This window comes from Vanacampus margaritifer, chromosome 1 (genome assembly GCF_051991255.1).
Source record: "Vanacampus margaritifer isolate UIUO_Vmar chromosome 1, RoL_Vmar_1.0, whole genome shotgun sequence".
Lineage (NCBI taxonomy): Eukaryota > Metazoa > Chordata > Actinopteri > Syngnathiformes > Syngnathidae > Vanacampus > Vanacampus margaritifer.
In genome coordinates, this window is record NC_135432.1 from 23,172,677 (window position 1) to 23,186,075 (window position 13,399).

The window sequence follows — 13,399 nt, forward strand, 5'->3', positions numbered from 1 at the left end:
CTGTGAAGTCATTTCCAATCCACTCAACAGCAAGTGGCAAAACGGCCTCCCCCTGAAAGAGATAAAAACAGGAGGATTTTGCTGCCTAATTCATATTCCACAAACACAATATTAATCAGAATACGGTGTTTAGACTAGTTACGGCATGTAGAACATACTATAGTCAAGAAAATGTGTGACTTTCACCCGTTTTACCCAAGATGCACAACATCCTGAAAAAAACGACAATAATATCAAGTTTGAAAAAAAAGTCATTCAGGGAAGTTGCTAACGAATTAAATGTCCTAAATAACCGTGAAATGGACACGTCTCTGCTTTGCTCTTAAATTTTCAAACACTTTGTGTTCAGTACACAATATGAGCTTGTTAGTAAATGGATGAATGTCACCAACCTCGTTCTGACTTTCCTGTGACAGCAGGCAAAATGTTCATCCTGTGGCGTGAGATCAGGTGTTCCTTGTCCACCCTCCGATTTCCTTCTCGTCTCAGGTGGTCCTGATATCCTTTTGTTTGTATCCACATCAATATCAAAACACTTTTGCGCGACCTCAGGTGACGCAACATTGACAGCCTCGGGTTTTGTTTACCATCAACACTCCAGTGTAGACATTTCCAAAAAGTCTTGTTTCCCTCGCCTTCACGATATCCGCAATTTCCAACGTTGTGAAATGTTTTCTTTTCATTTTTGGGGCCACCTGTTGCAACGTTGCCGATGTCCTTTTCATACATCCAACTGAACGAGATAGAGCCGCAGTGCACACAAGTCATGATTTTGCAAACATTTCTCCATATTGATTAGTGAATGAGGCCCAACAAGAGCGAGCCTGAACCTTCCTCCATTTACTTCCCCCAGCTGGAAATTCCTCACTCACTCTCACACACGCCCATAGCGACTGAAGCACCATACTGTGACTTTGATTCTCCCGCCTTGTGCCAAATCAATCCTTCCTACTCCAAAAAACAACAACAATTAAAGTCATTACCAACTTAAGGCCTGTGTTGGGCTGCAATTGAGTTCGTACCACAATCATTACGGCTTTTTTATAATCCTGTGCTGGCTGTCCAAGTGAGTTGCTAATGTATAGTGAATGTTTTAAAACCCCATGTGTGTGAATGGAGATTTTTCTTTATTTATTTATTTATTACAGGCCATGATGGCCGCCACAAATGAATAATAGAATAATACAAGCGAATCATCTGCAAACGGGTCCATACGGTTCCTTCTGACTCGCAATCTAGGTCGGCTGTGATGTTCTGATTTCTTCCTCATTGGATCAAGCACAGAATGTGTGTAGCGTAGCTTCTATTGGCATCGCCATGGTTACGGCAAGAGGTGACACGAAAGCACCGGAGGGAAGAAGTCACCAGGCAACACACGTCGTACAATTGTGCAACAAAGGGTGTTTATTACCATCGTAATGGTGTTTCTTATACATACTGATATCTGGATCACATATGTAGTATTTACAAGGTATGAACTGTGCTCAGTGGCGCTGGCGAACATGCTGCAAAAGTCCAGTCTTTAAAGAAAAAGGCAACAAAAAGCTTTACAGAGACAAACATCATCAAAAATTGCTTTCCCAAAAGCTGCAACAAAAACGTTCACATTAAGTAGAAACCTTCTTAAGTTGTTATCATATCAGTGTTGTTCAATGAACTTGCACTAAATTTCTGCATTTGGCCTTTTTTTTTTAAAGCTCTGCTCAGGTTTAATTTTGAAATTTTGAATAAATTAGACATGTCATCTTAATAAGAGCAACGGCAACACTCTCAATTTACCTGTCAGCTTGGGGAGTGACCGAAAAGACAAGGTTATGAAATTCTGTTCTTTACATTTTTAAATGGCCGTGGGAAAACAAAGTGACTGGTTATATATTTGTTTTAATGTTATATATAAAAAAAAAAAGATCAACATACAGATTGTTATGAATAAAAGCGATGAAATGAGTTTGTTCTACTTGGTGTAGAAAGAGACACAGTCATGTCACATTGTGCAACTTTTGTTTGCAATTGATCCGCTGAAGGCAAAAAGGCAACCAAAGTAGAGAAAGCAGTTGGGAAATCAGGTCTAAAAAATATATTTTTTTAAAGTCTTCACTCAGTCATGCAGCTCGATTGTGAGTGATCTGGCAAATGCAAACATATTGAGGTTTATTTCCTCCGGTGTATCATGAAAGCTTATGAAACCTGACACAAGTCTGCGTGCTCTGTAAGCCTTTTCGGGAGATTCCCACCGCTGTCGGTGGGATTACCCTCGGTGCAAACATACCCGCTAACGAAGAGCGCGGAGGAGCTACGTAAGCTGCAGCGTCGACAAGTGCGCGCTTCCAACGACAGTACGAACTTACAACAATAAAAAAGGATATTTGACTTGCAGGTAAAATTTCCGGATGAATGGACTTCATTTGACCTTCCCTAAATGCGTGTACGTTTAAAGGAATGTGGCCGAGGTGTGGCCCACTTGAAAGAAATGGATCCATTGTGCAATGTTATGCAAACAACATCAAAACACAACAAAACCAAAATATTGTGACATTAGTACCCCAGTTATGAAACGGATAGGATTACATAAAGCATACTGGTCTGAACAGTGAGCTCATGTTTGGAGTCAAATACACTCGACGCAGTACAAGTGGAGCTTATTGATTTACCGCAAATTGCTTCAGATCAGAACAATTCTTAAATGTAGCTTTTGGGAAAGCAGTTGTTTGAATAGCACATTAAATAGGAAGTATATACATTACATACAGTCTAGATATTTCCAAAATAAAGGAAACATAATTGATGCGTTAATTTTTCTCTTCCATTTGTCATAAATAGACCCACCAGTCCACCAAGTTAAATACACTGTGTTGAAAGTTATTTCTTGATCATTAGTTTCCAGGCAAGCCTAATTAAAGGATAACTATTTTTTGTTGACGATAACTTAAAATACTGTATTTTCAATCATTTGTAAAATTCTATCAAATCTTCAATATTATAGCAGCAGATAACTGTTGATGACAAAAAGCATTTGCCAAACAATTTACAACACAATGTATGCTTCACAGATTTTGTTTGTTTGTTTGTTTGTTTGTTGTTGCTGTGACTTGATTGATGCTGTTGAATGTTTACTATGACAAAAAGGAAGAACACGTTTCACAATGCAACGTTGGGTCATCAAAAAAGTGCATGCGCTGTAAACTGGAAATCATTGAGCACGCCAGATTCAGACAAAAGCATGCTTCACCATCAAAAAAAGGAAAACAACAACTTTCGAGGTAAAACGGTTTGTCACGTACGTGACACTTGCCTCAAAGCAGTACTGTACATTTTGGCGGTGGAAAAGTACAAACACTGAGTGTAATAATGATCCTGCTGGGATACATTGGTCTACTGTTCCTTGAGCGACCTTGACTCCTACTGTACCCCTAATTGGGCATCTAGTGAACAAAACCCAAAATTAAGTTGACAGCAACTACTAACAGATTTGAAGACTGAGCAGTCATTGTGTTGACATTGCACGACTGTTAAATATACATTATATGAGCTGAAGTGTTGAGATCTGTTCACATGACTGGGAATAATGATTGTCTTTTCAACAAAAAAGATTGCCTCACACACACGACCATATAAAAATGCCTTTGTAGCATCAAGCGCATGCCAAACCAAAATTGAGCGCTAACATTACGGTCGTTTGTGCCAATCAGCCTGAAGAAATTCATTTCCGGAAAAGGCACAATGACAACATGGAGATTGAAGAAAATCGTCGTATGTATGTACAGGCTGAATATCGAACGTCAATAATATGCTCACACATTTCCCACTCCGTATTATCGTATCAATTTGCACTTCTTGTTAGTGAAATGGCCACAAGTCACAATCCAGTGTCCATATAGCATGTTGGCCTACTGTATGTGTAGATGTCACCTGCCATAACTGTAGCTCACTTTTCCCATAAACAGCTGCTTTAATGCACATGTGGTTTTTGAACCCAGAATTAGCTTCCGATTTGGCTATTAAAGCATTTCTTCTATACTGTACACTGTTCAGTTTTTTTACAGTCTAGGGATGATACTGTACAGTTGTGCTAAAATGCACTGACACTACGACAGATATCACTTCACCAGCATGGCACATACTTTCCAGGTAGGAGGCGGAGCCCTGTCAGCTGTGCAGAGAGACGGAACTCTAAGGTAAACATGACAGCCGACTGATCCAAATGACGCTCTTGTTTACTCGTGTAGCAATGGAGGCGGCCGGCACACAAGTTGTTGGAGATAGTTATGCTAAATATCTTCAATGAGATTTATGCCATGTTCAAGGAAAGCTTGTGTTTTTTTGGGGTTGATTTTTAAACTGTATTGGGTTCAAATAAAATACATTTCCAAAGTAATTGCAAGAAGTAATGGCATTATCAAGTACATGTTAGTAGTTGTAGTTTGTTTCAAAAAACAAGTTATACAAGCGCGTTCTTATCGCAGTCACGTGGCCACCGGGTTGAAGCAGATATCTGACAAAACCACATTTTGATTACAGTTAAGGGCTAATTCTATTTTTTTTTATGTGACATCAAATAGCATCTAAAAGGAGCATGGAATCAATCCATCACTACAGAATACTGTTCGTGTGTTCAAATCAGGCATACCTTGGATCTCAGGTACACTGAGGAAAAATAATGGCTTTGGGTATTAACTCATTCACTGCCATTGACGGCTATAGACGTCAAAAATTCATTTGAACTATTTCTATGTTTCACTTTTTTCCCCCACTTTTGTTAACAAGAGTATGAAAACCTAGAATTGTTTACTGTACATTTAGAACAGATATAAAATTTGTGATTAATCGTGAGTTAACTATTGAAGTCATGCGATTAATTAAAATTAAAAAATGTTATCATCTGACACCCCTAAGTTTTAATAATCTTTTCTTCATTTTTTTATTAGGGGCATCAGGCGATGAATTTTTTTTAATTGTAATTAATCACATGACTTCAATAGTTAACTCACAATTAATCACAGATTTTATATATGTTCTTAATGTACAGTAAAAAAAAGAAGAAGTAGGTTTTCATACTCTTGTTAACAAAAATGGAGTGAAAAAAAATCACCTACTGGCCACCGGTAGTAATGCAACAAAAGTTGCAGCTCTAATTTGAAGATATGAAAGTCACACCTGAGTATAAGTCGCAGGACCAGACAAACTATGAAAAAAAAGTTTGACTTAGAGTCCAAATAATATGGTATGTATTTTTCCAGACAGAAAAAATAATAATAATAATAAACAAAACATCAACACAAAGTACCGGATTATCTGCTGTTAAGTCATTAATCGGAATCTCATAATATAGGACTGTTATTATTTTGACACGTTTTTTTTTTTTAACCTTGCGTTTCATATTTACTTAGATCAATAAGTACTTAAATAGTGACATTAATATTAATTTACATGAGTCAGTCACTAATATCAGTGTAATACGATGGCTTGTTACTATGCTAGCTATATTTATACTTTTAATCAATATGAATACTAAATACTGTACATATTCTCTTGTTAAAGAATACAAAGTGTGCAAATAAATCAGATTGCAGCAAGTTGCTCTCTCTCATTTTATCTGTCTGTAATATTCTGTCTATAATGGTGACCAATGTAGTACAGTTGACAGTAAGTGAAAGCTGCAACCGGATCACTCGTCACACTCCATACACAGCACGCTCATTGTTGTGTTTGCTTGAAGATAGCTCATTTGGAAGGACTTGGGCTTTGTCACCTTTTAATTCCTGCTGCATGTAACGCAATTTGTGACTTGTTGGAGATACTGCATCCTGACTAATGTGCCCTTGAGCAAACCTACCCACCCCTGACTCATCTTGGGAGAACAGTCAACAATGGTGCGTTCCTTTTCCCATTTCTTTGCTACAAATAAGGTATCATTGTCCATCTATCTACTACACGTATTCCAGCGACATAAAATGGCAGGCAGAGCAATTAAATGCTCATTCAGTGGATGGCAGAATTTGCTCTTCATATAACAGAATCATAGCTTTGATGAGATCATTATTTTGTTTTATATTCTTGTGACATTTTAGTCTGGTGGTGTGACGTGAGAAGGTTTGAATGCGAAATCCAATATGTGCCTTGGTTGTGTGTGTGGTCTGCTTCTTCTCTGTGCAGTGAGGAACAAAATGATACTGCTGTGTTAATTGTGTTTCCCTCTTACGGATTTCAATCAATATACTAAAATAAAAATGGAAAAGTCCAGTGTAATGCTATATCATCAATGGCTGATATGGCTAAAGCAAATATTGGTCCCCTTCAACAAAGTACACATTTCTGATTGTTTGACAAAACGCCACACAGTTGTTAAAGTCCCTGTAAAGTGAAAATAAATGTCCTTTAAATTTGACACGTCATGTTCCACAGAAGAGCAGAGAAGTGGAAAACCGTGAAAAATCACGCTGTTGCTTATCCCATCGGGTCGTCATGGCCTTTTCTACAACGAGGCGCTCTAAAGTAGCTACGCCAGCCCGCGGCCCTGGCCACACGCTGGCGGTCAAGTCGGGCTTCTTAATTGAAATTTCACTCCTCCACGCTCTTCTGTCATTCTCAGCATGATATGCGTGCACTCGCGGGCAACAACAAGGCACTCTAATGCAGCCATAAAGCGGAAAATCCCAGGGGAAGATACTGTAACACTTTATCTCCACAATTGGGAGCTTCATAGTTTTCGGTCTTTGTTTTCAACAATTATCTTCAAATGGTGTACCCCATTTAGAAACAATTTAACCTTTGAATTCACTTTACAGGGTCTTTAAATGGACAGAATCACCGAAACTGATGAATAAGTGCGTTATACCAAAGCCTGTCATCAGAAAATAGAATATGGGGGATCCATCATCCATGAATCCATTTTCTATGTGAGTTTCGAGTCAAAGAGAAGCTGGAGGCTATCCAACCTGATTTAGGGTGAGAGGCTCCATGCATCTTGATCACAAAACAGATTAGATTAGATTAGATTATATTGTGAAATATTAAATCGGTCTTTCCTTGGTTTGAGGTTTCGTGACCGCACAGGTCACAGTTTGTTGGACTTTTCCCGAATTGAATGAAGTTAATCTTTGTAGTCCACAATCAATTTTCACATGCACCACGTTGGCTTGAGTCGATTAAAGATATTAAAAAATGATTGTAAATGGAATGTGTTACTAATCTCTGACAATAGAGTAAAATCTCTGAATAGTGGGAACCATCGAAACATCTTTGGTCAGCTAACGTGATTATCGTCATCATCTATCAGTCTGTCCTGTATACATCATCCATCCATTCCAACACTGTCTATCGTTCATTCATTAATCCAACCTCTGACCTCAGCACATTCCTCCACCCGCCCTCCAATCACTGGCCATCTCCTTTTACTCTCATTCATTAGTAATCAGTTCACCGGTATCAATCTTTGTCCTTCCTGCTCCCCCCACAGCAGATTTGATCAATCATTTTTCTACTGGAGATTTTGTCCATCCTATGGGGGGAGCTGGAGGACTTACGGGCTCAATTTTCCTTTATTTGCAACATAAATCATGTCCCCGCTGCAAATGTCTCGAGCAGCCCATCTTTCAAATACCTCCATCCATCCCGACCCCCTCGTCTTTCCCTGTTCCTCCTCATCTTGTGCCAATGTTCTTGTATTGGCACAGCAGCAGGTTCTTAAAAGTCTTTTTGAAGGTGGCGTTGCAGAGGGCGTAACAAGCCGGGTTGATGGTGGAGTTGACATAGCACAGCCAGTAGCCGATGGCCCACACGGTGTCGGGAACGCACGACTGGCAGAAGGTGGAGATCAGCACCATCACGTTATACGGGGTCCACGTTATGATGAAAGCCAGCAAGATGGCAAAGATCGTCTTGGTCACCTAACGGGAGTGAAAAAATATTGAAATAAAATGCGAGCAAAGAGCAAACACGGCTTTCAATCATTTCTACTCCCCAGGCGACCCGTGTTGTTTTCATTTAATAGGCTGGAGGAAAGTAAGGCTCCGGAAAGTTTGGCAGTTCATTCCACTGAACACTATCAAAGACTGCTTGTTTTTTAAACATACCACATAAAACTTTGAAAATATATTTCATAAGAGCTAAAGGGAAAAAAATGTCTTTCAACCTTCCAGTATTTTTCTGCAGCCCGTCATACACACACAAAACCCAAAACAAACATAATGAGACAAGTATGGATGATCATTTAGGCAGAGAAGTTTTTTTTGTGCCAACTTGTATAACTACTAAGTACTTTTGTACTATATGTACGACTGATTTGATGTCAAACATCCATCCATCCATTTTCTATATCCTCATTATGGTCATGGATATTCCAGCTAGCTTTGGGAAAGAGGCGGGCTACACCACACCTGGATTGGTCACCAGCCAATCAGCAGCTCATTTAGAGTTTACAATGAACCTTGAGTTCTCAACCTACAAAGTCAACGTCAGCCATCGGGCACTTGCTTGTTGAGTGTCAGTGAGCGCCGTCGGCAGGTAGTTTTGGTGACAAGCACTCTGATTGGCTGTTAGCCAGCACAAGAAGCGGAAGTGATGAAAGCAACTAAATAGCGAAGTAGAAGGCATCCAAAGACAGCATTCACAGACCATCGTGAGAAGAAGCGGTTTGGAAAATGGACGAATGACTACTAGACGTGTTTAAAAAGTAAGTCCTAACCTTTATAGGTTAAATTTGATATATAAAAACATGTGAACAATTCAGTTTAAGGAAAGCCTCTTGGAAAGCATTGATTGCGTTCATTCATATCTTGCGGATTTATTATAGAAAGAAACATGTGGACTGCTCTTTTCCTTATTTTTTTTTTCTTTTAAATCAGATGTGGAGAAGCTAATCGTTTGATGTTTGGTCAAAGTGGGTATAAGGTGGCGATGGCCACGTTAATGTTGGTCTGGATTGAGAGGTGTTTTTGGGAAATTCTTAGCAATGTATGTACAGTATGTGCAATGATTTTGAATGGAAAATTTTGGTCTGATCCCCACTTTTACTGATATTAATAACGGATTTACCAAAACAGATGGCTGACATTGATAATACATGATAATATCGTTTTCCTGATTTAAAAAAACACACAAAAAACATGAGTGAGTGAAATATGGTTCATCCCGGCCGGATGATCCCTTTTTTTTTAAAATGCACGTTAATGTTAATACTAGCCAAAAATAAAAATAAAAAAGCGCCCAAAAATAAAAAAAAAGAAAGAAAAGAAAAGTCTCACAATACGTATCGGATCGACACCAATATATATATATATATATATATATATATTTATATATATTATAATCATTATTATTTTATTTTTATTTGAGTGCAAGCCAAATTATTAAAATAAACGTATTTATACGTGTTTGGGTTTAAATGAGTTAAGTACAGTATCGGCCATTTTGGACAGTCACGTGATCATCGTGGCATATCGCATGTGTTAAACACGCAAAGAATAACATGGCTGCCAATGACCACAAAGAGAGTAACGAGGAATTATTGTGTCCCACGGCGGACATCAAAGGGGGAATTACGCCCTATAGCAAAGAAGCACTTCAAAAGCAGTACAGCCACGAAGGACCCGCAAAAAGATTTGTTTCCTGCCAAAAGAGAAGTTGAAACTGTGGCTCGATAAGGAGGACGTGTTCAACCGGCCACTAGCAAGTAGAAGTTAGGGACCGTCTGCAAGTTCGTGTCACAAAGGCTGAAATTAGAAGTCAAGTCATCATTGACTTTGGTCACTCTGGAAATGTAAGTTGTGGATGGTCCCTAACCTGTACTGTAAACATCCAGCTGACTTTCTCTTTGCCAAGCCAGCTACAGTGCGCTTTAACCTGACCTGCTGATCAGAATTGGCGCAATAATTGGGATGGAAGACAGCATTTTTCTTGCCCATTACGTCAGCGTACTCCCTTTCAAATGAACAAAGGCGTTTACGCACGGTATACGTCATCCCGATCACATGACCAGGATAATGACGTTGCTCACTGTATGTTCGTGTTTTGATATTTAATCCGTTTTTTTTTTTCTGGGAATAAGATGCCAGAGATATTTGCACTTTTATTCTTTATTCACAATGCTTAATCGAATACTGGAAAATGACTTATTAGTGGTGTGTTCTTTTAAGTGCTGCTTCTCGTGTCTCCTCCCCACCTCGTCTCCTGTTCAGAGACGGGGCCAAGTGGTGATGAGCAAAAAGAGGCTGTTGCTGTAGGGATTTTGCTCCGATCTCCCAGGAAAAGATCTGAGGTGGACCACTAAGATTCTTCCCAGAAGGCATCTACCTGCGGCGCTTCATTTCATTACAAGGACTCGCGTGCTGTTTTTAACGAACATAGTTCAGAGAGATCACTAAACTGTGAATCCTTTTCAGGGTTTCTTCCCTTTTCAAGCAAATGTTTTATTTTTTTTAGATTTTCCTTGCCTGGGGCAAGGATGTTGTTGATCATTGTGAACTATGAGCCTGTGAAGCCCTTTGAGAGTCTTTTGTGATAAAAGGCTATACAAATAAACTTGACATGATATAACCCCAATCTCAGAGCTGTGAAGCGGATGTGCTAACCACATGTCCACTGTGCCGCCCATTTTCAAACATGCAGTACAAAAAACCCCAAAAGAAAAGAAAAATGTATGCCATAAAGCTCACAAAGTGAAACACCTCGTACAAGTTTTGACCTTTAACCTTCTCTGAGGCCGTTCGTTCCCACCTCCCTGAAAAGGTGATGGAATGAGGTTCCAGATTAGAGGTGCTAAAGTCTCGGTCTCTGTACCCAAATAAGGAAGAAAATGGATGGATGTTTCAAAAAGAAAAAGAAAATATTTCTATGTTAATCATTACCTCATAATTTCTTGTTATCATTTTACAATGTCGCGGAGAAGGGTGTGAGAAGGATGATAACTGCCTGTTCTTGTGCACATATATGACCTCTCCTAATGAGAATTAGTCAGAGAAGCCGTAAGGTTGTGATTAAACTGTCTCCTTGCGTGCACATTTTTATTAAATTTTATATCTCATTATTCTTTTAAGTGCCTTGTTCTGATTCCTTTCCACAAAAAGGTTAAATTTTTCCCTTGACAATGGCCTGTGGCTAATGGTGTGCTCGCAATATTAGCATTATTACTTGTGTGCCAGGACTTTGAATACGAAAGCCTGCAATCATTTTTGCATTGTCTCCCTTTGGCTCAGTTCTGTTATGGAAGATGGCACTTCTGTGGCCAATACTATTTCAAATGCTGTAAATCACTTAAGACCCAAAAAACATACTTTCTTTTCCCTGGCGGCCATCTGTCTTTTGCGCTTGACTTGGCTCCGAGCGATGCTTGCAAACTTCCTCGCGACCGTCCTGGGGCGGCTGATGGGGATGGAATGCCTCTCGACTCCCTCCACGGGCGGAACGATCTCGATGGCTGTGATGCATTCATCCCCCGCCTGCTTGGTTACGATCTTTATCTTGGACCACCTTGAGGTGGCATTGATTTTGGACATGCAAGGATTTGTCAGACTTGCTGGAACTGGGTTAGAATTAGTTGGAGCCTGGTAGAAAAAAAAAAGGGGGAAAAAAGATCAATAAAGCAAGAAAAGTTTTTAAGAAAGTTATTGGGAGTACATCTCATTTTTACACATTTTGAGAGGGACATTTTTGTCAATTTTTCAATGCAAAATAGCTCAAATTCAGTCAGAAGGGCTGGATAGTGAGTAATTGTCTGCTCCAATTGGACAATGAACACAAAACTGGTTTTGGAACAGATAAAGGGACGGTCTCCACAAACCCAAACCTCAACCCAATTGAACATGTTTGTTCACTGTGCTTAAAAGCTGGCTCCATAATGCGAGACCCGCCCTTTTTTTTTTTTATCAACACTACCAAAAAGAACAGTGGAATAAATCCCATTGAACAGGATCTGAAAGATGAAGATCCACACAAGCCCGGAGAGAACATGCAAACTCCAAACAGCGGCTCGAGCTAACTTTGGAATCGTGAACCTCAACCTGAGAGGCAGATGTGAAGCTAGCTCGTTCCCCATTTCGCTGCCACCATGGCAACCATTACAATCCAATCTAGTGTACGATCGATATTTTGTGTTAAAATGTAAAATCATTACCATCATCACTCATACACTACAGCAGGGGTGTCAACCTCATTTTTGTTGCGGGCCACATCATTGTTATGGTTTCCCTCAGAGGGCCATTATAATTGAACAAATACACTGTAAATGTATGATTGCTGGTAACAAAAAATGCTTGCAATATTTCAGTGTTACTAAGAAAGAAGACAACTTGTTACTGCAGTATTTCAACAAGAAAAACATAAAATGATATGGTGGGTCAGATTTGGTCCCCGGGCCTTGGGTTTGACACATGATCACTATCCCTTAAATGGCATAAGCATATCAGATTCTGAATTTTTGGGATTAGCTGTATAGTACAGTTACTTTATTTTGCCTAACTTTTCAGGGTACAGTAGAACAGTAAGAATTCTTTCTTCTTTTTTTTTTCAAAAAAGGAGAAAAAAATGAAAATGCTTACATCAGGTATCACGTCATTGCTGGCCTTTGGTTCTGTTGGGGGAATAAAAGCTGTGGACGAATCATTGGAGCTCTCCTTTTCCTCCTAGATGAGATAGAAAGACAGACAAACAGATAGGTAGACAGCCAGACAGATTTCGACTGCACAAGTCGAGTAATATGCGCGTGACGGAAAGTTGACGCTAACAATCGAAGCACTTTGCTGACCGACAGAGACATGCCTTTGACCACTGCTGTCCTAACTAACAGTTTGTAGGTGTTAAACACATTCAATAAAAAGGAAGAAAAGCAAGAAGGAACAGTGGAAGTCTTGCTACCGTGGGAGAGAATTGTCACAGAAAACATGGCGGCACCACTTGATCCCTGTGCTGACAGGGACAGGGCAGCTCAACCCAAGACTAGTTTTCCCCAAACAAAATGACCAGAAACAGCCAAACATGACTAACAGCAAATCCAGCCGAAAAGAAAATTCTGGTAATAAAAGGCTCCCCTGATCAAGACTCAAAACACTTGTAAGAATCAAATAATGGCAGCATTACAAATATATTGTCTGTCCAGTACAAAAAGTGAATATTGTGAATATTTGCATCCAGTCTGTTGCTGGGTGTTTTTATCTTCTGCACACATTTGCACAACTGTCACAGTGAAAATACCGTAATTCAACAATGTAAGCTTGTCCACAAGCACAGCCAGCCAGCGCTAAACTCAAAAACAGTGTTTACAAAATCATGTGCCACGAGAACAGATAATCTGCACACTATATGCTTTTAGGGTTGATTGTATTTTAGGGAGGGATTGATCATAACTTTTGAATTACTGAAGAGTTGCTTGATGTGAGCAGTCAACAACAATGGCTAAGTTATGTGA

At 39.5% G+C, this 13,399-nt stretch overlaps 1 protein-coding gene across 1 annotated transcript in view; it reads right to left on the bottom strand.

Annotated features, from left to right (window-relative positions):
- Positions 1-1,404: 1,404 nt before the first annotated feature.
- Positions 1,405-13,399, bottom strand: part of LOC144035668 (muscarinic acetylcholine receptor M4-like) — a 35,178-nt gene continuing 23,183 nt past the window's right edge. The window contains exons 5-7 of the mRNA XM_077545573.1: positions 12,534-12,617; positions 11,271-11,540; positions 1,405-7,886 (exon numbers count right to left, since the gene is read on the bottom strand). Coding sequence (XP_077401699.1) covers positions 7,641-7,886; positions 11,271-11,540; positions 12,534-12,617 — 600 coding nt within the window. The 3' untranslated portion in view covers positions 1,405-7,640. The remainder of the gene's footprint in view (positions 7,887-11,270; positions 11,541-12,533; positions 12,618-13,399) is intronic.